The sequence below is a fragment of the Sesamum indicum genome, linkage group LG3 (genome assembly GCF_026168435.1).
Source record: "Sesamum indicum cultivar Baizhima isolate 11 linkage group LG3, ASM2616843v1, whole genome shotgun sequence".
Lineage (NCBI taxonomy): Eukaryota > Viridiplantae > Streptophyta > Magnoliopsida > Lamiales > Pedaliaceae > Sesamum > Sesamum indicum.
The window spans coordinates 15,653,923-15,679,333 of NC_142659.1; the positions used below are offsets into that span (position 1 = coordinate 15,653,923).

General features: G+C 41.3%; 2 protein-coding genes across 2 annotated transcripts; both read left to right on the forward strand.

Annotated features, from left to right (window-relative positions):
- The first annotated feature begins 13,004 nt into the window (after nucleotides 1-13,004).
- Nucleotides 13,005-15,304, forward strand: LOC105157659 (protein JINGUBANG). Its single transcript, XM_011074090.3, has 2 exons — nucleotides 13,005-13,745; nucleotides 14,425-15,304. The coding sequence occupies exons 1-2, from the start codon at nucleotides 13,167-13,169 to the stop codon at nucleotides 15,148-15,150; spliced, it is 1,305 nt and encodes a 434-aa protein (XP_011072392.2). The 5' UTR covers nucleotides 13,005-13,166; the 3' UTR covers nucleotides 15,151-15,304.
- Nucleotides 15,305-16,369: 1,065 nt separating this feature from the next.
- LOC105157660 (Putative eukaryotic LigT) lies at nucleotides 16,370-23,883 on the forward strand. Its single transcript, XM_011074091.3, has 14 exons — nucleotides 16,370-16,501; nucleotides 16,574-16,640; nucleotides 16,753-16,894; nucleotides 18,085-18,299; nucleotides 18,858-18,895; nucleotides 18,963-19,042; nucleotides 19,972-20,039; nucleotides 21,024-21,450; nucleotides 21,915-22,027; nucleotides 22,104-22,169; nucleotides 22,609-22,699; nucleotides 22,830-22,897; nucleotides 23,303-23,340; nucleotides 23,494-23,883. Exons 1-14 carry the CDS (start codon nucleotides 16,476-16,478, stop codon nucleotides 23,678-23,680), a joined length of 1,626 nt encoding a protein of 541 aa, XP_011072393.1. The 5' UTR covers nucleotides 16,370-16,475; the 3' UTR covers nucleotides 23,681-23,883.
- Nucleotides 23,884-25,411: the final 1,528 nt, after the last annotated feature.

Here is a 25,411-nt window from a genome sequence, read left to right on the forward strand (position 1 = left end):
CGTGATAAATCTGTATGGACGGTCACTGACAATGGTGGTTCGTGGAGCTGGAGGAAACTCCTTCATCTACGCCCCTTACTTCGATCGATGGTAGACTATCAGATTGGTGATGGAAATTTAGTTTATCTATGGCATGATCCATGGCATCACTTTGGTCTCCTTATTGAGAGATTCCTACAAGGTCCACGTATGCTTGGGCTTCGGACGACGGACAAGCTCAGTAGTGTTATTATAGAGAGGCAATGGCATTGGCCTCTAGTTATGGACATTGAGTGCTTGGAGATTTTGCATGCATTGCCAATAATTCATGGCGAGGCAGATCGCATTATTTGGCAGTTTGAGACGGGACGACCTACAGTTGCATCTCTTTACAGGCTATTGGACCCATCGGGACTCAAGGTAGGTTGGTCTTCACTACTCTCGGGTTCTCTGAAGATCCCCAGGCATAATTTCATCTTATGGTTTACGATTTTAGGGAAACTATCCACAACTGATAAACCATGGCTATCATACCCAGGCGCCTGTATATTATGTGATGAGGGCGCAATGGAGACACATACTCATCTATTCTTTCGATGTTGTTATGTCGGAAGCTGTCTGACAACGATTCGGCGGATTGTTCGTTTTGAATGGCTTAATAGAGAGTGGTCACGGGACGTTGAGTGGACTGCAAGGAAATGGAGAGGAAAATATATGATTAACTTGGCTTATCGTGCACTCTTGGCTGCTTGCATTTACCACATTTGGAGAGAATGAAATTTGAGACGCTTTGAGCATAAGGAGCGACCACCGAATATAATAGCCACCATTATTGTGGAAGATATTAGACAGAGGATTATCAGGGTTAATTTATCTCGTTCTATTAGTTCACGTGCGTTATATAGATTATGGCATATCCCTTGGCCTGTCGAGGGAGAAACCACAAGTTGAGCACTGTAGTACTGTACGATCTTATTTTATTAATGAAACTTACATTTACCAAAAAAAAATAGTTTATTTATTTATATATACTTTTGTATATATAAATTATTATAGATAAATACAATATGCAATAAATCATTTTTAATATATAACAAAGAAGTTGTTAGTGATTTGCAATTTAACGAATAATTGAAATGTGATTTATTTAGGTTGCTTTGACTAACAGTGATTTAGTTCAATGATTGGAAGAAAAAAATTTTGGACTTGATTATTTGTGAATTAGGCCATAGAATAATCTTATTTGTAATTAATACAATATTGAATTTTATTTTATTTTATCTATTTATAGAACAATATTTGTTGAATTTTCAAATCTTGTTTCAATAACAATAATAATAATAAAAAAAATTAACACGGTCAAACCCACCCCTTCGGATTTTATACCGGGGCGGAGCATGACGAATCCCTAATCTCTGATAAAGTTCGTGGGACGTGTCTCAAATTCACCCAAACCTACCACACTGCCACCCTCAATTGAAAATTTGAACCTTGATCCGGGTCGAGATATTCGATCTCCTGAGACGATCTCACTGCAGATTGACTAACTCTGCCGAAACAAATTTTGGGTCCCCTGAGAATAAAACACGAACCGTGAGCTCGTCGGGCACGTCCCCGACAATGACCCTCCGACGCTCAAGTTAGGTTGATCGAGTGAAATGTATGCGATCTCAAAGTTCGATCTCAATTAATGCATAACAGTTACCTCATTTATGGCGTATCGGGGTCTATTTATAGAACACAGTTGTACGTCAAGTACTGGGCCACGTGGCCTTATCTTGCTGGTTCACGTTCTGATCGAACGGTCGTCATTGTCCGGGTCTTCCATCAGTCTATGCGACCCGGGTCGGGTCCTCTACGACCCGCCCACTACAAAACACGCGGATCCTGATCGCGAAAATGACTATAATGCCCTTAATGAAGGGCATTTCGGTCTTTTTGTAAGGGTGATATATATATACCCATCATTACTCCCCCACTTTTTCAAAGTGTAAGTTCGTTGCCTTTGAAGAAGTCGAACCGTCGCGTCCATTGATCGCCCACACGTGGCGGAATCCCCTCGGTTGATCTTTGGCGTGTTTCCCCAGAGCGGTCCTCCTATAAATACGCCATCCGTTTGAACTCCCAACCTACCTCACGCATAGACTTTGGGCGACCAGGACTCCTGATTTCAAGTTCGCATTCGATCTGCTGCTTCCAGAGCCATCCTGCTTTAAGGTACGATGCCTCCTCGCTCTAGCTCGAATTCTAAGTCGCGACCTGGCTCTGAGTCCTCTTCGACCGGGTCTGAGTCTGCATCTGGGTCCTCTAGGTCTGGGTCTTCTTTTAGTTCTGGGTCTGGCTCACCGTCAGGGTCAGGGTCTGGGTCGGTGTCTAGGTCTTCTCATGGGTCATACTCTGCCTCCCCCAAGAGAAATAAGAAATTTCCTGCTGAAAAACTCAATGACGAACAAGCTGGCCCTTCTGTCCTTGCAAAGTTCCAGGACCGACTTGCCAAGAACCCTTGGGAAGCTGTAGTTAGCAAAGTTAGAACTCCTGTCCATAAGATTAGGGAAAAATTCCATATACCCTCCGATTTTGATGTTGTCATCCCCGCTACTTTCGATCGCATGCACCGCCCTCCCGAGGGATTTAGTGCCTTTTCTATCAAACACCTTGATGCCGGGCTGCGATTTCCTTTGGCTCCTCTGGTAGCCGCAATTTTGAAGAAGTTGGGGCTATGTCCTATGCAGCTCTCTCCCAACTCTGTCACTCATATCGTTCTTTTCGTGGCGATGATGCGATTTCTAGGCTTAGAACCCAGTTTTGACAATTTTTGGAGTTTGTATTCTTTCACCACTTCGAAGCGGTCTGGTAGTCGAGGTTTTTTTATCTCTCGGCCAAGCCCGATTGCGGGTATTTGAGCGCCCTGAAGTCGAACGTAGGAGCCTGGTTAGATCGCTACATTTTTGTTCGACCTCCTAGAGGTGTCTGGCCCTTTAGAAATGAGTGGACCAAGTATAAGCCTGCCCCAAAAATAAGTGGAGGGGGGCTGGAGGGCGATCAGATAAGGAGCTTAACGTTCTATAAATACGATCCCAAGAAGCTTCTCACTGAGAAGGTTTTGCAATTATCTGGGCTCTCTCCAGCGTCCCTCGATATCGAAGAGTCCTTAGGTGATTCTCCTTTCGGTTCTATTGACGTGGTTGCTGTTATGCTTGCTCGTACTTACTTCTCTTTTTGCAGATAGTATAATCATGAGCTCGCGCACGGCTTTGCGGAGGACCGCATCTCAGAATAAGGCGAGAAAGGGGGGGGAGGTCGCAGGCCCTTCGGACGCAACGAAGAAAGGAAAAGGGGTCGCAGGCTCATTGGATCCTAACCTGCCTGCCCCAATTCCCTCGAAAGCTTTGGCGGCTGCGGACCCGGCTGTTCAGCAGCCCATCCCGGTCGACAGCGAGGAGACGCCTTCAGCCCATGGTCACCTCGGCTACAACTCCTCTGAGCAAGAATTGAATTTGGACGAGGCTAGTGGTGACCAGGGGGTTGACCAGGGGAATCAAGGTCCTCCTTCCGAGGAGCGATCTAAGAAGAGGAAACGATCCTCGCCGAAGAAGATCCACGGGCCTAAATCCAAGTTAGGACCTGGCGACAAAGGCAAGGGCAAGGAACCTGCAGAGCCTTCTCACCCCCCTCCTCCCAAATTGCAAGGCCCGCGTGTGCTGAGCAGGATGGCTAAGGAAGCCGCAGACAAGACTGGAGCAGAAGAAGATCGGGATAAGTTTTGCGAGTGGCGCAGCTCGCCTCATGCTGGGAAGAGAGCCGGGCGGCTCTTCGAGGTAACGTGCCGCCCCCGGAGTGGGATGATATGTCGAGCTCGTCCCTTTATGGCGAAGCCGGAAGCGACACTTTTGTTGTATACAACTCCTTCATTTCCGTTCGCGACCAAGGGGCGCTGGTGACGAACAGCCCCATTCGGTTCGAGGAGTTCGCGGCTCACTCCTTGGTTCAGGTACATCTATTAGCTGATCTGTCTTGATTTTCCATCAGTTCGATCTTCTTATTCACTGTCTTCGACCTTGCAGGTCATGACCTTCGTCCGGAGCCTGAGTCTTAAGTGCACCCATTCCCAAAGAGTTTCATTCAATCTGACCAAAAGGTGCAGAATCTTAAGGCTCAGTTGGCAGAGCGAGACGAGGAAGAGCGTAAACAGGAGGATAATCTGCTGGCTTTAAGCGACAAGGTCCAAAAGCTGCGAGCCGAGCTCGATGCCTCCAAGAAGGAGAAAGAGATCCTCCGCTCTGAACATGAAGTGGCTCTATCGGAGGCCAAGAAAGAGGCATTCGAGGCCGGGCGTGAGGCTGCCCTCGAGGAGGGCCGCAAGCGTGGGGTGGAAGAAGGCCAAGCCGGTCGCATTCCGATCGAAGAACATCAGCGCGTCTTGGCCGGCTCTAGGATGTCCGCGGTTCGTGATTTTTTGAAGACCGATACTTTCACGACCGCTCTCGAGATCAAGTCTGCGGACTCGTTCGCCAAAGGTTATGAGACCTGCTTGTCTCAGGTCGAAAAGCTTAGCGGATTTAACGAGTCTTTTGACCGCAATAAATTGGACATCTCGCTTGATGGCGACCTCCAACCTCTTCCCCCGGATCCTGAGCTGAAAGATTATGAGTTTATAGTCCTGAGGGACGAGCTAGAGGCGGAAGCTGATGCCTGATCAATTCCGATCTTCTATTTTTGTAATAGGATTTGAGCTGACTGACCAAAATGTAAATCCTAGTGATTCTTAGAAACGTCATTTTTTGTAAACAGGACATCGGGGTGAGGATTTTTGATGACCCCTGTATATGACATTTTGTTAATGGAAAAATTTCCTTAACTTTTGGCAGCTCGCGTATTTTGCTTCTTTATTTGCCAATTGCATGTCTCTCTGATCGCATGAAGCTTGCCTCCTTTCAGTCGTTCTTCCAGTTGGCTCATGCATCACATCTTTCTCGGATCGTATGTCCGGGGTGCGTCTTTTTCAGTTCGCGTTTTACTTTAATGCGTCTTTTTCAGTCGCGTATTGGACGCGTCTTTTTCAGTTCGCATGTTGGACGCGTCTTTTTCAGTTTGCGTTTTGCTTGAGTGCGTCTTTTTCAGATCGCATATTGGACGCGTCTTTTTCGGTTCGCGTTTTGCTTGAGTGCGTCTTTTTCAGATCGCGTATTGGACGCATCTTTTTCAGTTCGCGTTTTGCTTGAGTGCGTCTTTTTCAGATCGCGTATTGGACGCGTCTTTTTCAGTTCGCATTTTGCTTGAGTGCGTCTTTTTCAGATCGCATGTTGGACGCGTCTTTTTCAGTTCGCATTTTGTACTTAGAAGATTCAAGTAACGAATGATAATAAAGACATAGGAAGATACACACGCGAACATAAGCACGAAAACAAATACAGTTTTATAAATCCCGTTGGGTAAATTACAGTGGGTACAAATGTTTAATAATAACAATGTTCAACATGGACACAATCTTCCTGACCTTAAAATATACAATTGGTAAATCTGCTAGATTTTACTGCTGACGGGTCCTTCGTTGTTCGATCTGTTCGTTGATGGCCTTTCACAGGCTCCTTGTTCGATCCCTCAGTTAATGGCCTTTCACAGGCTCCTTGTTTGATCTCCTTGTTGACGGCCTTTCACAGGCTCCTTGTTCGATCAGCTGGTTGATGGCCTTTCATAGGCTCCTTGTTCGATCTCCTTGTTGACGGCCTTTCACAGGCTCCTTGTTCGATCAGCTGGTTGATGGCCTTTCACAAGCTCCTCGTTTTAAGCATAGAACTTCTTCAGGTTCTGTATGTTCCAAGGACGCGGTAGTTCTCGACCTTGCATGTCTTGCAGTCTATACGTGCCCTTCCTTCTAATCTCGATCACTTTGTAAGGGCCCTCCCAGGGCGATTCCAGCTTTCCCACGTGTTTTGAGGCCTTTGTCTTTTTCAACACGAGATCTCCCACCTGCAGTTGGCGTGGTCGAACTCTGCAATTGTAGCTCTTCATCATTAAACCCTTGTGGTGTAAAATTCGAGCGTATGCGGCCTCCCTCTTTTCTTCAATGACGGTGAGGTCGAAGCTTCGCTCGGTTCGATTCGTCTCGGGTTCGTACTGCATGACTCTTTGCGATTCCTCCCCGATTTCTGCTAGAATGATGGCCTCGGTCTCGTATACTAGGCAGAAAGGGGTCTCGTCCGTAGTGGTTCGTGGTGTTGTGCGATAAGCCCACAAGACCCCAGGCAGCTCGTCAACCCACGATCCCTTGCTCTCGAGGCGCGTCTTCAAGTGTTGCAAGATCGTCCGGTTCGTCACCTCGGTCTATCCGTTTGCCTGGGGGTTCGCAACTGCCGTGAAGTGCTGTGCGATCTTTAGCTCCTTGCACCATTCCGTGATCTTTCTGCCTTGGAACTGCGTGCCATTATCAGATATCAGTATCCGAGGTATACCAAATCTGCATATGATGTTCTTCCAGATGAAGTTGATGACTTCCTTCTCGGATATTTTGGCCACTGCCTCCGCTTCGACCCACTTGAAAAAATATTCAACCGCCACAATGATGAATTCTTCTGTGCCTGCGCGGGAGGAAAGGGTCCCACGATGTCGATTCCCCACTGATCGAACGGACACGCTATCTTGATTGGTTCCATCGGGGCGCGGGCTGATGTATTAAGGAAGCGTACTTCTGGCAGTTTTCACATTTTCTCACCAAGTTCTTGGCATCTTCGACTAGGGTGGGCCAGAAATACCCCTGTCACATTACTTTCTGAGCTAGCGATCTCGCCCCTGAATGATTGCCGCAGCTCCCCTCGTGTATTTCACGCATTACATACAAGGCTCTCTCTTCATCCAAGCATTTCAAGAGAGGGCCGTCCACTGTCCGTTTGTAGAGCTGGCCCTCCAACAACGTGAATCGAGCAGCTCGAAATCTGACCCTTTTCGCCGCCACCGGATCGCTAGGCAAGGTCCCGTCCTCGAGGTACCTTACGATTTCGTTCATCCAAGACCCTGCCTCTGAGACGACCTGGACTTCCGTTCTACTCGCAAGAGCCGACTGCTCGCGTACTAAGGCGGTGATTTTGCGATCTCGGATTCCATCCATTGCCGCTCCAAACTTCGACAGAGCATCCGCTTTGTCGTTCTCTACTCTGGGGACTTGCAAAACGGAGCATCTACCGAACTTCCCCATCAATCGCTGCACGATCTCTTTATATTGAGTCATTGTTCTCTCTCTCGTCTCGTATGTTCCTTCGATTTGCATAGCGATCAACTGTGAGTCGATAAAAACTTCCAGGTCTCGAGCACCTGCTTCATGTGCGAGCTCCAGTCCCAATACCAATGCCTCATATTCCGCCTCATTGTTTGTCACCGGGAATGATAGGCGGCGGCAACTTCGATCTCGACTCCCTCTGGTCCTTGGATCAATATGCCTGCTCCTCCATTATTCACGTTAGAGGACCCATCGACGTGCAGCATCCATTTCGAACAAGGTTGTTCGACTGTTCCGGGCTCTTTCGGATCGCTGATTAATTCTGTTATGAAATCCGCTAGCACCTGCGCTTTCTGGGTTGTTCTAGGCTGATACTCAATATCGTACTGCCCCAATTCTACTGCCCACTTAATCAATCTTCCGGAAGCTTCGGGTCGCGACATCACGTGTTTGAGGGGGTGGTTCGTCAGCACCACCACTTTGTGCGATTGGAAATATGGTCGCAGTTTTCGAGCTGTTACAACTAAGGCGAGGGCGAGTTTTTCCATCTCCGAATATCGCGATTCGGCCCCCTGGAGCATTTTACTGACATAGTAGACTGGATTTTGATTGCTAGCTTCTTCCTTTACCAACACCGAGCTGACCGCGTTTTCGGACACCCCTAGATACAAAAACAATATCTCCCCTTCCTTCGGGTTCGCGAGCAATGGAGGCTTTGTGAGGTATTCCTTCAACTCCTGTAAAGCCTGATCTCACTCTGGTGTCCACGTGAAGTTCTTAGGTTTCCTTAAGACTTTAAAAAACAGCAAGCTCCTGTCTGCCGATCGAGATATAAATCTGCTTAAGGATGCGATCTTTCCCGTAAGCTTCTGCACCTCCTTGATCGAATTGGGCGACCTCAGACCCATTATGGCTTGAATCTTTTCTGGGTTCGCCTCTATTCCACGTTCACTGATCATATACCCCAGAAACTTTCCCCCGATCACTCCAAAGGTACATTTGTCCGGATTGAGCTTCATTCCGTGCGACCTCATTATACTGAACGCCTGAGAGAAATCTTTGATGTGGTCCTGCGATCTCTTACTCTTGACTAGCATGTCATCGACGTACACCTCCATGGTCTTTCCGAGCAAATCGCCGAACATCTTATTGACCAACCGCTGGTAGGTCGCGCTCGCATTCTTCAGTCCGAACGGCATCATGTTGTAGCAATAAATCCCCTTCTCTGTGACGAAGGAAGTTTTGTCTCTATCCTCCTCTGCCATTCGGATTTGGTGATATCCTTGATATGCATCCATCATTGAGAAGAGCTCGAATCCCGCGGTCGAATCCACCATGGTGTCGATCCGAGGTAGTGGGTACGGGTCTTTCGGACAGGCTTTGTTCAGGTCCGTGAAATCTACGCACATTCGCCATTTTCCTGAAGATTTCGGGACGAGTACTACATTGGAAAGCCAATTCGTGTACTGGATTTCCGATACATATCCGGCTTTCAGCAGCTTTTCGACCTCTTGCCTAATAGCTTCGTTCTTGTTGCTGCCAAAAGTTCTCTTCCTCTGTTGCACGGGTCGAGCCATCGGTCCACATTCAATCGGTGTACAATGACCTCTGGGTCAATTCCGGTGAAATCCGATGGGCTCCATGCAAACATGTCCGCATTCTTTCGCAGGAAGTCAATCATGGCCATTTCTCCATCGTTCATGCTGGACCCTATCCGGGTCGTTTTGCTGGGATCTTCCGGTACGAGCCGTATAGCCTTGTATTCCTTGCTGGGCTTTAAGTGCTCGGCTTCATACGGTCGGGGTTCCGCATCCTCTCTGACTTTCTGCTTCTTCGACCTCGGCTCTCCCTTTACAGATAGGTTGTAGCATTTCCGAGCCTCTTTCTGGTCGCGCGATACTTCCCCAATCCCGTATTCGGTAGGGAACTTCATCTTCATGTGGTACGTGGAGATGACCGCCCAGAATGAGTTCAGTCCCGACCGACCCAATATAACGTTGTATGTGAATGGAGTATCCACCACCAAGAATTTGACTATCAGGGTTTTCCTTTTTGGCTCCTCTCCCATGGACATTGGCAGTTCAATCGTTCCCAGTGAGGCCACTTCGCTCCCCCCGAAGCCGACTAATGGGGTTTTCACGGGTTCGAGCTTCGCGTTCTCCAGCCCCATTCGATCCACCACGTTTTTGAAGATGATGTCCGCTGAGCTCCCACTATCAATCAACACTTTGTGAACGGTGAAGTTCGCAATATCTAGCTTGACAACCATCGGGTCGTTCTGTTCTCCACCCTCCTCCAGTCTGTCTGAACTGTTGAACAAGATAGCCTCTTCGTCCTCAACCTTCAGCACAAATTCCTTTTCTCGGATCGAGCCGGCCGCTCGAGCGCATCTCTTTCGTGTTCGGCTCGAATCTCCTGCGGTCGGTTTTTTATGAGCCCGGATTTCTATCTCGATCGCGGCTTCTCGATCTGCTTCTCTTTCTTTCTCCCCCAATTTTGCAATTTGGGGGCACGCGATCCCTAAAATATCCCTGTCTGACGAGCCTTTCGATCTCATCTCTCAACTGATAGCACTCCTCGGTGTTGTGCCCCCTCTCTCGATGGAATCGGCAGTATTTGTTGGAAGTTTTCTTGGAGGGAGTGTACCTCGTATGCCTGGGCCATTTCAGCAGGTCGGCATTTTCAACCATCATTAGGGCTTTCTCTCTCGACATAGCCAAGGGAGTGTAGCTGTGGTATTTTGGGATGTATTTGGGCTCCTTCCGCTTCTCCGTTTTCGGTTGCTTGTGCCCTCCTTCTCTATTCTCCTGAGGACGCCTGGGTACGTAATCTCGTTCCCTTCGTTCCAAATCTTTCATCGCGTTCATCTCCTCTTCGTCGATGTACTTCTGTGCTAACGCCATCAGTTGTTCGACATCAGTGGGCGGGTCGCGCGCGAGGGCTGATGCGAAGGAGCTCTTTCTAAGCCCGTGAATGAGGATACTCACGAGCATATCGATCCTTAGCTCTTGCACCTCCAAAGTTTCGTTGTTGAACCGGCCAATGAAATTTTTCAAAGTTTCGTCCTCCATCTGCCGGATGTTGAATAGATGGGTGGCGGATCTCTTCTGCTTCTTCTTACTCGCGAAATGAAAATTGAATTTGTGCACGAGCTGTTCATAAGATTCGATACTTCCGCGAGGCAGATTTGTAAACCACTCCTGAGCTTTCCCTGTGAGTGTGGTCGCAAACAATTTCGCCATTATCGGGGGTGACTGCCCGTAAAGATTCACCATTTCGAACGCAGCCACATGCTCCTGCGGGTCTCTCATCCCGTCATATCTCCTCAGATCAGGTACCCTGAACCCCGGCTCGACTGTTTGGATGAGGATATCGTTACAGAAAGGGGAATTCTTGTTTTGCGAGACAATCTCCCCTCGCTTCTTCAGTTCGTCGATCTGTTTGGTCAGGCTGTGTATCTGTTTGCCCACACTTTCTACTTCGGCCCGGGATATCACGGGCTCCCTTCTCCTCGCACGTCCATGATTGCTAGAGCCTGCGTCGGACGACGCTGCTCGCTTGCTGCGATGTTCCTGCTCACCTTGCACCCTCGATTCTCTCAATGGCTCCACATTTTCGAATAACTGCCTCCTAGCCGTTTCCTTGACTAGGGGGGTCGCTGTTCTCCTTTCGTATTCTACAATTGCTTTTCGACTTGCCTCCTCTATCATTTTCTGTAACTCGTCGGGAGTTAGTTGAATGGTGGCTCCTGTTCCTTTCCTGGGTGTCTCCTCTTCTGCAGCATTTCTCCTCGATGAACCTTCCATAATGATAAAGAATTCTCAGATGTTCCCACAGGCGGCGCCAACTAATCCGGGTCGAGATATTCGATCTCCTAAGACGATCTCACTGCAGATTGACTAACTCTTCCGAAACAGATTTTTGGTCCCCTGAGAATAAAACACGAACCGTGAGCTCGTCGGGCACGTCCCCGACAATGACCCTCCGACGCTCAAGTTAGGTTGATCGAGTGAAATGTATGCGATCTCAAAGTTCGATCTCAATTAATGCATAACAGTTACCTCATTTATGGCGTATCGGGGTCTATTTATAGAACACAGTTGTACGTCAAGTACTGGGCCACGTGGCCTTATCTTGCTGGTTCACGTTCTGATCGAATGGTCGTCATTATCCGGGTCTTCCATCAGTCTATGCGACCCGGGTCGGGTCCTCTGCAACCCGCCCGCTACAAAACACGCGGATCCTGATCGCGAAAATGACTATAATACCCTTAATGAAGGGCATTTCGGTCTTTTTGCAGGGATGATATATATATACCCATCAAACATGTTCTTGAAGAATGGAGCAAAGGAGCAATTAGTTTGGGACAAAGGGGTGCTTTGTAAATACATATATTTTGTGTTGGTATGTATTAAGTATACATGCTATATAAGGAGTATTTTATTAATAATATTAATTCATTCCTTTTATTTTTCATCGAAGAAAGACTAATAATTATAGGAATTCAATTCTCTTAAAAGCGTGCATGGCATAATGACGTGAAAAGAGTGGTCCATAAAATAAGTGCTACTATGTCATAAATGCGATATATAATGTGCACATATATATATAGACACATCTTATTAATTAATTATTTCAATGGAGCTCATAAAGTTAGCTAGGCAAACAAAGGAATTAAATGCGTCACGCTTAATTAACACACTCACCAACAACATTAATTAATCCTAATCCAGCTCCATTAAGTGGATTTAATTAATTGTCTATTTCAAAATCGAGGTGCAACAATAAAAGCCGCTTTGCTCACCTAAGTTAACACACCTCATTTTCTAATATGTGCACTCGTGGTAAAGAGTTGGAACAACAAAGAACAGTAAGAGAACAAATAAGAACACGAGCAAAGCAGAAAGGGAGAAGAAGAGAGCTAAGAGATGGTGCGTGAGATGAGGCTCAAGTGGGGCCTATTTATAGAGTGGAGAGGCCTCGAGATTTCAGCAAAGAAAACAGTCCCAAAAGCACAAGAAATCTGGCTACACAACTTCTTCAACAGATAGATTATGTCTGCTAACAAATTTTATCAAGTCAAGGCTGCAAAAATAAAAGATAGGCTGAAATATGTAGTTTTAGCACATGTTTTTTCCTAAAACAACTTAAAATTCCGTGGGCCAGCCCGGATTGGCACAGGCGAGTGCCTGCATGTAGCTTTTTCATGTCACTTCTAACCCTCAAACTTACTCACACATATAGCAATAAGAGATAAATTCTCTCACTATATATCTCATATTATTGCCAAGTTCATCTCTTTTAGATATGATTAATATATACTTGATTTTATAAATTTGTCACTTGTATATTAAATATCATATTTTATGCAAAATAATGTCAATATATCTATACTATTGTAAATAAAAAAAAAAACTTTTGGTCATATCAACTTTTGAATAATAAATTTCTTTAATTTTTAATAAATTCATAATTATAATTTATTTTTTTTTCTCTTATTCACCTTCATGTTTGTGACTTGTTTCTTTCACCTACCACATCATGTTTGTTTATTTTCACATTTTTTTCCTTGTTAATATCACATTACGTGCAGTGTTTTTTAGTTGCTGGCGATTGTGTGCGGCTACAATTAATATATATATATATATATATACATATAAAAGAAAACGTAAAAATGAGAGAATTGATGTCAACCTCATTACTACAACATATCCAACTATCTGTCGGTTTTGGGTCGTGGCTTTAATGCGTCATTAATATTGCAAGGTAGAGTAGACCTATTAGTTTCCACAAGTGTAAATGTACTTAACACCCTCACACACATAGAGCTACACCACCAAACCAATTATCCAACTACCTCATTTCTTCTTCTAATTTCCTTCACCTTTCTTCTTCCTTCAACACACACACACACACTCAAACATATACATATCTATATATATATATTCACTGTACGTATATATCTATTATATAAATGGATATGGCTTCAAACCTGGATGATGGTCCTCCTAATCCATCTTTCGCCATGAGAGGAAGCAGTGTTAAATTCCCTAGAAGCGCTTCCACCAAAGAACAACCGCTCTCCGACGCTGTATTTCTTCCTCCCCGGCTGAGCGCCACCACCGTCGCCTCCCTCTCCCTCCACCACCTCCACCAGTCGCAGCCCCCCACCCCTCGCCTTTGTTTCACCCCCGACACCTCCAAGCTCGAGTTGGACCCCACCGCATACCGCTGCATCTCCTCCGTCCTCAAGAAAGACGGACAGATCCTCTGCATCGCCGCCGCCAACGGCCTTGTCTACACGGGCTCCCAGGGCAACACCATCCGCGTGTGGAAGCTGCCTGAGTTCACCGAATGCGGGCAGCTCAAGACGAAAGCGTGCATGGTGGTGGCTTTGCAAGTGTCCAACGATAGGGTTTATGCTGCGTACGCTGATTGCAAGATTAGGGTTTGGCGTTGCACGTGGGAAGGGGTTGTCAAGCACATCAGGGTGGCCACCGTGCCGACGGCCGGGAGTTTTGTCCGCAGTTACATTGCCGGCAAGGATAAAACGGTAATTTTCTTGCGCTTTTGTTGACCTTAATATTTGCACGGGAAATTCTAATTAAGGTTGGGATTGATCGAACCTAAACTAATTCCATGACAAGTGAAATATATTTGTTCAGTGATTGATTTGGTAGTATGATCAGTGTACAATTTAGAAAAAATAATCAATCATATAACTAATATATTATACTTATAGTTTGTAATCAATTTAATTTGGTTAAACTTATTGGTTAAGAATTTTTTTTTTCATCGTTCTTTGCAATTATGATTGGTTGGTCACACTTACATGCGTAATAACAAGGGGTTACATAGTACTAAAGGATAGCGACACGAATATAAATGTTAGGTCGTCACATGCATTTAATTCATTGACAATTTGGGTTTCATTTATTGTGAGTAATTTATGATATTTGTTACGTAATTTATCATCTATAATATTTATTCAATTTTATGCTCTAAAACTAATATTTGTAATTCTAATAATTCCACCTCATTATGTATATATTAAAGAATTTCAATTTATTAGTCGTCTAGTTCTATTTTGACAACAATCACCGATTTTTAAAGATTTTATCAATTTAATTTGAGGAAATTAATTGGTTTTATAAACACGATATTGAATTAGTATACCTGTATAAATTAACAACTTCAATTATCTGATGTGAACATAAAATTGTGGTTTGCAGATGAAACATTTAGGACCAATATCATCACTAGCATTCAACACATCCGACGATATATTATACTCTGCGTCTCTCGACAAAACAGTAAAAGTATGGAGAATTTCCGACTTTAAATGCATTGAGACCATCCAAGCCCACCCGGAGCCGATCAATGCCATCGCCTTGGCCGACGATGGTGTGCTCTACACTGCCTCCGATGATGCCACAGTGAGAGTGTGGCGCCGCAACTTCTGCAGTGGGGCTCGGCCACATTCGCTCACCGTGACCCTACCCACCAAATTCTCCCCTGTCAAAACCCTAGCATTAACCTCCGACGGTGGAGTGTTGTATGGTGGGTGTACCGATGGCTACGTGCATTATTGGCTGAAGGGTTGGTTTTCGGGCCAACTCCAGTATGGTGGGGCCCTCCAAGGCCACACACATGCTGTGATGTGCTTAGCTAGTGTGGCTAATTACGTGGCAAGTGGTTCTGCTGACTCAACGAGTAGAGTTTGGATTAGGGAGCTAGATGGGCTCCACACCTGCATTGCTGTCTTACAAGGCCACCGGGGCCCTATTAGGTGCATCACTGCATTCACGGGACGTGCAACAGATGAAAGTGCTGAGGAGGATTGTACTGTATGCACAGGAAGTCTCGACGGAGTGCTTAAAGTGTGGCGGGTACGAAACACCACAAGCCAAACTCGAGAGCCTTCACAAAATACTCGTGAGTACTTCGAGTTGAGTTAAGGTGGTCGAAGGCTAGTTCAACACTCTTGTTGTGTAGGGGTAGAGATTGGAATTAGGGAGTGTAACTTCTTAGGTTGGTATTTAATTAGGTGTATATATAGTGAACATGGTTATTGTAAGATTTCAAACATGACTAACCAAATGATTTCTAGCTTGTTTTGGTGTTTTCTCCCTTACTTTCTTTCTGAAAAATGAGCAGAAGCAAATCAATAACTGGTTTTGCATAGTTTCACATTGTGTGTCATCTACCGAACCTTGACTCTTGACAATTCTCGTGCTTGTCTACTCGCAAATTGCTTTCTACATATGCTTCAATAGGTCCGCTTGTAGGGGGGAAGGAAATGCATTCTCAACAAAGTGTTCAACACTTTCAATCTTCTGATTTATGTAATTTTTAGAATATTTTTAAAATTGAAAAAAATTAAATTTATTTAGTTTTATATTTTATGAAATTTTTAAAATAATTCTAATATTGAGAAAACTCGACATGTTTAGTTTCACAAATCACGTACAGTAGAAGACTAAATGTCTGGTTAAGAAAAATCAATGTATAAGAAAAGGCTTCATGTTTGGGTAAGAAGAATACTAAATGGAAGATAAATAAAATCAAATCTATATGAAATTCTCCGGACGCTCAATTTTATTTCTGTTCACAATTAGGTAGAAAAGGTAAAATATAAGGATAGAAGGACAAAATGGTACACATTTAATTTGTATAATTACTATAAATGAAATTCACCTATAGAGAAATTCTCTTTTTATATTTCACTTGCATTCTTGTTTTGATGTGTATTTATTAATAAAATTTTAGTTTTAATTTTTAATTCTTTTAATAACTTAAAATTATTTTAATAATAATTTTTTTTATTTTTTTTGTTCAAAATGAAGAGAAAATGGTTTACTAATAAAATTACATTTTTTTAATATCAAATAAAGAAAAATATTTAAAAAATTTTGATGATACCAAATAATTTTATTTTAAACCATTGTTCTTTTCCTTCCCCGATTTTTCTTGAATTATATCGAACTTAAATCTGATTTGAATAAAAAATTTCTGTAATTCAATTGCTCACTGTAATTTGAGTGAAAAGTCCAAGGCTGAAGCCTTATTTTGTCCTAGGCCCTAGAGATACGGGTTTGTCCTATCATTATCTATAATGGGCCTACGAAGCCCAATAACATGGGCTTTTTTTAGCCCAATTCATATTTTCCTTCTTCCATTTCGAGAAAAACCAAAAAAAAAAAAAACAAAAGCGAAATAACTCAACTGATTAACGTATATATTTGCAGCAGCCATAGCTGCCGGCGGAGGCGGAGACTCGCGAATGTTGGCCTGTAGCTCTCTCATCAGGTACTTCGCAGTAATTTAGAGTTGTCTTCTGTTGTTTTCTCTGTTCTATGCTATTCATATTTGCTTATGCAGAGCTAACTTTCGAGCTTGGAAGAGTACAAACATATGTGTGAAATCAAAGTTCTCGCTGTACTTTCAGGTTCGGGGATTTGAGATTAAATTTGTTGAGTAGAGCATTTTCGAATCAATTTTTTAGGTGTTTTTAATTTAAGTCTGAGTTTGATTGTTATTTTCCAAAATTCGTGTTGCAGAAATATAAATTTTGCCATGGTTTGAGCTTTGATCTGAAAATGGATATTCGAAAGGGAAAGCAAGTTCATATTGATCGGAGAAAGCGAAAAGTTGTAACGCAAGCATGGAGACCAGTGTCTACTCAATCTACTTGCTCTGAGGGTAATATAATCTTTTGTTTTATGTCTACTTTTGCTTTTTGCACTACTTCGTAGTTGCTACTGTCGTAGTAAGTGAAGTAATAATTATCAAGTGTTCTGGAATAGGATTATGCTCTGACTATACTGATTTTTGTGAATATTGCTGAAAGAAGATACAATAATCTGCAGTATCAGTGTCTGTTATCAGTGATGGAAATAGAGGGGGCTGGCATGGTCCATGTCCCATACCCTCTTTAACAACAAACTCACGTTTATACAGAAATCATGTACTACTAATACTAAAATTGTTACTAGTATTGTATATTTATATAAGCAACTGCTGAACTCTGAAATTTTGTAGTTGTATTTAATGCTTATTCTGGTCATTTAGTTTGGTTGTATAAACATAGGTCAATTAGTTTGATCAATCAGTGATATTGTTAATAACATATAAAATCATTGAAAATTTTCTGAAGCCAATCTAATTGATATTTATTTGATGAATCATGTCTTGTATACACTTAAATATATCTTGTACACAATGTTGGAGTTTGTGCAAATTGCTTCATATGGAATCAATTTTTTTTTCTCAAACTTGTTAAAATTCAGATCGGTAGGACTTCTACAGGTTAGCTGTTTAACTGCATAAATTATTTTATGTTTCTCATTTAAATTATAACTATGTACTACTTTATGTATTTATCTAGGTTCACCATGAAAAATCTTTTATATTTGACTTTGTTCCCAAAGATATATTCCTAATTCGATCACTGCTCATTATTAAGTACTGCACTAAAAAATCAGAACATTTTCTATTTCTCTAAAAGTGAATCTGAAGGACTTGGAATAATGAGAATATATTCTAAAACTGTACAGGAAATGCTATCTCTAATTTCCGAAAGCCGGTACTTCGCAAAAATCATGGAGACTGTTTATACAAAAAACAATTTGAACTAGAGCATGGGATTGTTAGATGGCTTTTGTCGTTGAAAGAATGCACATATCGTTTAGTGTGTACATTATGGTTCTTAGCCATGCTAATCTGAAAGTGCTCTGTCAATAGTATTACATATCTTTGTTGGGTTTCTACAACTTATTTAGTCTGACAATTCTTGAATCAGTAGTGATTCAAGCAATGACTACTTCAAGATTATTGGATTAACATCAATTTGTTGATGATTGGTGGAAGGCATAAAAAGTTCATGCTTTCAGGTGATGGTGAAAAGGTGAAGCTACAAAATACAGTGGAGGAAGTACACTATGCTATCTCTTCAACTGTTTCAACATCAATAAGTGAAAATACCAACTCTAAGGCTTTAAATGAGGCAGTAGGCCCAGATCCATGTCCTCAAATAGAAAGTAGCAATGATGATATATCTTTAGATGGAAAGATTATGACCTCTGAGAAACATTCAGTATCAATGGAGGTGAGGTTTTTGTTACATATTTGAGAGTTACAATTATTTACATGTTTATCTGATTTCTTGTGTGGGTCTCATGAATTCTCTCTCTATATGTATTTGATTTCTTCTTGACTAGTTTAAATTCCTATTTTTGAGTCACTTACATTATATAATAAGGGAAGTGAGTCTATCTATAGTGGCATTTGTAGAAATAAATTCTACAGCTTAACATTCTATTATAAGATTAGCTTCCTGGAAATGTTTGCATTATGAGGTGACTGAGAGATTCTTCTTCCTGTCCCTCTTCCGTTGTCGGAGTAAAATGTATGCGAATGAACTTGAAGAGAAATTAGTAAGTTTATGAAAATAGTATGTTATGAGTCCTATGCAAGGAGGCTATATTATGGCCTACAAATTAGTACTCCAAGCACTATAATTAGTTATATATTGAACTATAGTATGACCCTTCAAGCTGAAATATCAGTCCTATATATTATGATTAACTTAATATTTTGTGTCCATGTATCATTGGTTCTCCATTAATGGATATTCTCTTCTATCTCATCTTGTGTATGTTTGCAGATAGGAGGATCCTTAATGCGATTCATTAAAGGAAAAGGGTATGCCCTTTATGTATACTCTTTGTGTATATATTAGCTGGTGATATATATCATACATTTTGAACAGGGGAGGCACTCAGGAGGAAATTGAGAAGGAGGCTGGGGTTAAAATTATATTTCCATCATCTAAAAAAGAGGATTCTATCAGTGAGTTTCTTGTTTCTGGACACATTATATTTAGCTCCTGCAAATTAAGTTTCTCTTCAGAAAAGTATAAGTCAATAAATATAAAACATTTCTTAGTGTTGTTAAGTTTGAATTTCATTGCAAGATTCTTTGTAGATTTCTATACCATGATAGCTTAAATCATGATTACTGACAGTGTGCTGCTTGGTCAGGGCGTTCTCTGTCTTCCCTAGTAGTTGTATGGATTTTGCACCTTTACAACATCCTAGATGTCCATACTTCATAATAACCTGATTCACATTTTTTTTCACTCCCTCTTCGAATTATTTCATTAGCCAATTGATCTACCTACTATGCTCTTTGTCAATCTTAGATGTGGAATCTCTATAAAAATCTCTGCGCAGTTTTTGACAGTATATTTCAGATTAGTGATTGTCCTGCGCAGTGTCGCTGCATTTTAACTACATGAATGGAATGTCTAGTTGGAACTCAAGTTATTAATGTTATTTTCTTTATGTACTTGTTGATTGTAAATTTGAAAATGAAAATCTGGTAAGTAGTTCTCATTTCTTTTGTGCTGTTGAAAAGATCTATCTTGATAACTGACAACCTTAGAGTCAAAAGGCCCACAAGTAATTGTTTATTCTATGGTTGATCATGGACAACTTTACTGTTATTATCCGTAGAAGTGTATTCTGCTAATTAACCTTTACCACATCCTCTATGTTCAAATATTCTTCTTCCAAATTGTGATGGAATATTGTCTTGGTATGCATTTATTCTTGTGCGAATGCATTCCTGAGTATATTCCTCTTATCGTTTCTTGGACTTGATTCTTATTTTACTATGTCATTTCAGTCACCAAATATTGTTAGTCGCGTGGAGTTAACTGACCATGCATCATCCCTACATCTTATTGACTTCTCTGACCATTGTATCTTTTATTGCAGTCATTGAAGGCAACTCTGCTGAATGTCTTACTAAAGCGTCTGAGAGAATACAAGCTATTATTGATAAGGTTTTGATGTTAAAATTGTCATTTCTGTTCTATTTGGTTCTTTTTTCCGCTTTCTGTGGGTGTGGGTGTACTGGCTATAATAATCTGATAGTTAATCACTACATGGCTACATTCTTCCATAGGTGGTTTTACATGAATATTCCCATAATTGTATTTCATTTATATCAAGGGGGGAAATTTGTGATAAAGATGAAATGCTGTGTTGTGCATAAAAATGAACCAACAAGGATAATTAGATTGTTTAATTCATAGATGTAGAAATTAATTGAGAAGATATTTCATATGTGGGCACATCAATATGGCAGGGACAAAGATGGTTAAAACACTGGATTCCAGGCAGTGTTTGTGCCTTCTGTTATCATTTTAGGCATGTACGTAGTTAAACAGTACTATTTCAACCAGCTTATTTTGGACAAGGGCTCCAACTATGTTAGACAAAATTTGTCTTTCTAATATTGACCAAAATAACTTTTCTTGATTTACTCGTACTGACTGAAGTTTTCACTAGTATGATGTCTACTTGATAAATGTGATATATTGCTTTTGCCTGTTCATAAACTGAACTACTGCTAGGACTGATATTTAAGAGAAGTATAATCATATGGTCTAATTGTGAAAGAAGAATCTGCTCGGTGGGAACACCATAAGATCTGCTGACACTCTCATTCTAGAAATAAAGATGTCTCAGGAAAAAACATTAAACAGTACGATTTATGGTCGGGGCTGGAAGCTGTCAAATATTTCCGCAGATCCTGAGCATTTGCGTCTGGCATAAATGCTTTCAAGTATCACATAAAGATGCTTGACTATAAAGTATTCTTGTTAAGAAGTCCAAGTAAAATAAAATGAGCAACACCATTTTCTATTTGCTAGAACCTGTAAGTCTTACCTTTACAGATTTGATTAGGTTGTTTATTGGAATAAGTCCTTATTTATTTTCATTAATTGTAATATTGTTTTAACATATGCTTGTGTTTCCAACAGGCAGTTAATAGTCGAACTTTTGACTATTCTCACTTTGTTTCACTTCCCTTGGCTATTCATCCTGGGCTGGTTGACAAACTTGTCAATTTTCAGAATACAATACTTGGAATCGCAGCATCAGATAAAGATAAGAATCTGGATAGTGATACAGGTGGGGAGACTTCAGATGAGGGAGAGGATGACCAGCACCCGATTGAAGCTTCCAAAGTTTCTGTTGAACTGAAAGCTGAAGAAGCTGATGCTCATGTTAAAGTAAATATAATGAGCGATCAGCACCCAACTGATGCTCCCCTAGTTACTGTTGAACTCAAAGCTGAAGATGCCGATAGACCTGTTAAAGTAAATTTAACCAATATTCCTCTGGTAAGTTACCGTCCAAAAGAGTCGAGAGGTCCTGCCCAAGAGACCAGTTCTTCTAAGACAAAAGGTGTGGAAAATCTATATGTTTGACCAGATCTGTTTTCCTTTTGCTTTTACCCCTCACATGGCACTCCCAACCCCGGAACTCGCTTAAATTTAAAATATTTATATGTTTTAACTATGTTAATGTTAAATGGCTCCATTATGGCCTTTCAAGGAAATAAAAGAAAATTGCCCCTGTATTGGTCTGCATATTCTGCCAAATACGTGGTTAAGAACAGTCTAACATCCCTTATAATTTTACAACCCTGCAATTGATTCCTGTTGCTTTGTAGCTTGCTGACCACTCTGATCAGTTCCCTTAATTGTTCTAATTAGCATGTAAGGCATTTTCCCTGTTTCCATTTTTGGAGTGAGAATCATAGAAAGTACATAATCTCAGTATCAAACTTCCTCGACTGTGATGTACCAAAGAACTCTGTCTTCCTGTTATTCTTCCTCCAAATTGGTCAGCTCATCTTTTACATGCAGAGTCAGGGATTGAAAGGTCCATATTCATCAAACCAAAAACCTTTCACTTAACTGTTCTCATGCTGAAGTTGTGGAATAAGGAACGAGTTAAAGCAGCTGCAGAGGTTTTGCAGGTAAATTTCTTTTAATCAAATCATATACAGCCGACTGTTGATTAATATTCACAATAACACCATTCCTGCCTTCTAGAGTGTATCATCAAAAGTTGTTGAAGCTCTAGAAAATCGTCCAGTTGCGATAAGACTGAAGGGACTGGTAAGGTTTCTTCTTGGTTAAATTTTTAGTATGCAACACGTCGTTTATTTCATTCTTTTAATGGTTACTCTTGCTTGAAATTTTGTTTTTAGATCTGGGAATATCTTTATGATGTTCCACAAGCATTATGGAATTTTTATGAAACAAAAATTGCTACTCGTAGTGTTTGTTCACATTGCTACATTTTCTTTGTTGCCCTATTCTTGTGAACATATATTTCGCGCAGACATACACATACATGAACATGAGCATAAACAAATGGACTGCGTATATGGATAAGAGAAATTAGTGTTAAGTACATAGTGCTGAAATAGAGATGCGACTGCAAGTGGATTTAGTAATGAGTGTTTGTGGCCACTCTATTTTACATGTTCTTTTGTGAGAGAGGTATTAGGGCCTTAGTGCTCTTCTAAGGTTTTGATTCTCATCCTTGTTGCAGGACTGCATGAGAGGTTCTTTGGCCAAGGCTCGTGTAGTTTATGCTCCTATAGAAGAAATTGGTAGCGAGGGGCGCCTCTTGCGTGCCTGTCGTATCCTTTCTTTTTAGCATCTGTCTTACTTCAATGCTAACTTAAAATTTTTAGATGAACAAGGGGTGCTTGGTCTTTTTAAATGTTGGTGACTTGGATAATTGCTTTTGCTTACCTTGAACGTCCGTAGAAGTTATTATCGATGCATTTGTTGAGGCTGGCTTGGTCAATGAAAAAGATGCTCAACAGAAACTGAAGGTATTCTTTTTTATCTTATTATGGTCATTCATCATGACGAGGGGAATACCATTTTCGTACTACTTCACTTGGGATATTTTACCATGTTGACAGTGCATCAGTTTATATATTTAGAAGCATCTCCATTATATTTGATGCAGAATATACTCAATCTCTCTCTCTGCTACCCTTACACCAACCCAACTGGAACTATTACAGAGTCAATCATCCTGAACTATGTTATGTTTGTATATTTTTATTGTGGTCATACCTTTTTCTGCAAATTCAGAAAGTGTTGACATTTGTTCATCTCGCAGTTGCTAAGTTCTGTCCACTTACTGGTCGCACTTTAAAATTAACTGCTCTGTTTTGCATGCATGTTCCCGTTTAAGTTCTGATGATTGGCTATCTTCCCCTTGAATGCAGTTGCATGCCACACTTATGAATGCACGCCACAGAAAAAGGTGTAACTCCTATTCTTTTGTGTATTTATATTTTGATGTGCTTAGTTATGTCACTAGCTGAAGCAATTTAAATCTTTCACCTGTTGACAAGTCTGCCAGTTTGGCTTCATTTCTCTTTCTGGTCATCTAATTGATATTAAATGCATGTTTTAGGAAGAAGAAAACAAGAAAGCTCGACTCATTTGATGCCAGAGGCATTTTTGATCTATATGGTTCTGAAGAATGGGGCGAATATCTTATTCGTGAAGCTCATCTTTCTCAAAGGTTTGTGTTCGATGAGAATGGCTACTACCACTGCTGTGCTTCAATTCCCTTTCCCGACAACATGCAAGTAGATTGAGTTAATTTCTTTGAAGGTTTGACCACTCGTAATTTTTTTTAGTAGGAACAATAAGAAGGATTTGTAGACTTCTGTGTCCCTGATAGTTGTTTGTTATGTTGCACATGCTTCTTTGGCAATGAAGAATTTTCATGGACAAGACAGATTTATATGGAAAATGTTTCAAATGAGAAAGAATGAATTCACTTATCAAGTGTTGATAATTTATTGGCCAAATGTCCATTTGTAGTCTTGTATATTTAGTCAGAAGCAGTCTCATATACTTGGTTTATTACTTAGCGATAAGCAGTCTTGCCAGGTACCAACTTCAAACTGTAAGAGCATCTGAATGTTCCGTCAGTTGCATATGGATTAGATGAAGCTATAAGATGAAAAGGATTATATCTAGCTCACTCATAGTGTTTAGCATAATGGTTATGGTTTCAGCTGCATTAGTGGTATTGTACCTATGTAATTAATGATCATCTTGGTCTACAATTACTTGATTTGTTACTAGTTCCTCATTTATTATAGTTAATGCCTCACCAGGGATGATGCATTTTCTTTCTCTTTGGCTTTCCTGGGGCCTTGAGGGATACAAAAAGGGTGTATTTAGGGATCGGCAATAGGCATTTCAACAATGGCTAATACACCGGTTAAGTAAAATATAACATTTAGATATTTATAGTTTAAATTTGCTGGAAATACTGATGTGCCCCCCAAAGTTTGGGATGAGAAACTGCCTTCCTGTTCGAAGGGTACAGAGGAAAAGAAATGAATTTCTCTCTTTCAGTGGCTGTCAGCAGTATTACTGCACTATTCTATCACAACCATCAATATACATTGTAGGTGAAAGGTTTTAAAAGGCAACAGTAGGATGGTGCCAGCATTCCGGAAATGCCTTAAGTCACTGCAGGCTAGCCTTTGTCCTGTGGGGCGGACATCCATGCATCGAGGATCTATATACGGGCACTTGGGAGTTATGCCTTAGTGCCCCAGGTGCTCCAAAGTCATTACCTGTGTTCCCCAAAAAAATTAAGAAAACTAATTCTGTTTTCAGCTTTAAGGTCTTAATCACCTTCTGATGAACAACCTTTTAATTCCAAATTTACTGAACCAAGATATAAATTAGAGAAAAGCTAAAAGAAGAAACTCTATTCAATAATTTATCTCTTCTATGCTTCTCCAAAAGTTTTACTTTCCTCTTCTATAACTATCTTCTAGTCTTGTATTGTCATGCCTTTATTTTGTTTAAAACTATTTACAATCTCTATCTTATTACAAAATTAAATTTTCTATTATCATAAATTTATCAATTTAGAACTTTCTTAGTTTTAGTATGTTATACAATGAAAATTTGCTGGGCATACGCCCTACGTCTTGGGACTTACACTCCGACCGCAGTCATGTGAATAACTTACTGAAAAAGTCATAACTTTTGAGATGCTGGCTGCTGGGTGATACTACAAAATAGACATATAACAGCACTTCCATGGCCAACTTTGTATTTTGAAGTTGTCCATGTGTGTAAGATGCTTCTTTAACCTTTAGTGTCTTACAGTGGTAGAGGTCAAGGCCCCGAACAAAGGCAGTTGTTAAGTCTTGGATTTACTTGGAAAGGATATTCTAGGAGTTGCTTTTGTTTGGGTGGTGGATATTGTTCTGAAGTCCCACGGATTATGCAGAAAGTACAGATTTTGTTCAGATGAATGGTCATGCAGATGACACCTATCTGTTAGATTAAGAAGACTT

Excerpts from the sequence above, each read along its gene's own strand:
- LOC105157659 (XM_011074090.3), top strand. The coding sequence starts at position 13,167 with ATGGATATGGCTTCAAACCTGGATGATGGTCCTCCTAATCCATCTTTC. Across the intron at positions 13,746-14,424 it reads TTGCCGGCAAGGATAAAACG|ATGAAACATTTAGGACCAAT; the intron begins GTAATTTTCTTG and ends TGTGGTTTGCAG.
- LOC105157660 (XM_011074091.3), top strand. The coding sequence starts at position 16,476 with ATGTTGGCCTGTAGCTCTCTCATCAG. Across the intron at positions 19,043-19,971 it reads TAAAAAAGAGGATTCTATCA|TCATTGAAGGCAACTCTGCT; the intron begins GTGAGTTTCTTG and ends CTTTTATTGCAG. Across the intron at positions 22,028-22,103 it reads CAGCTGCAGAGGTTTTGCAG|AGTGTATCATCAAAAGTTGT; the intron begins GTAAATTTCTTT and ends CCTGCCTTCTAG.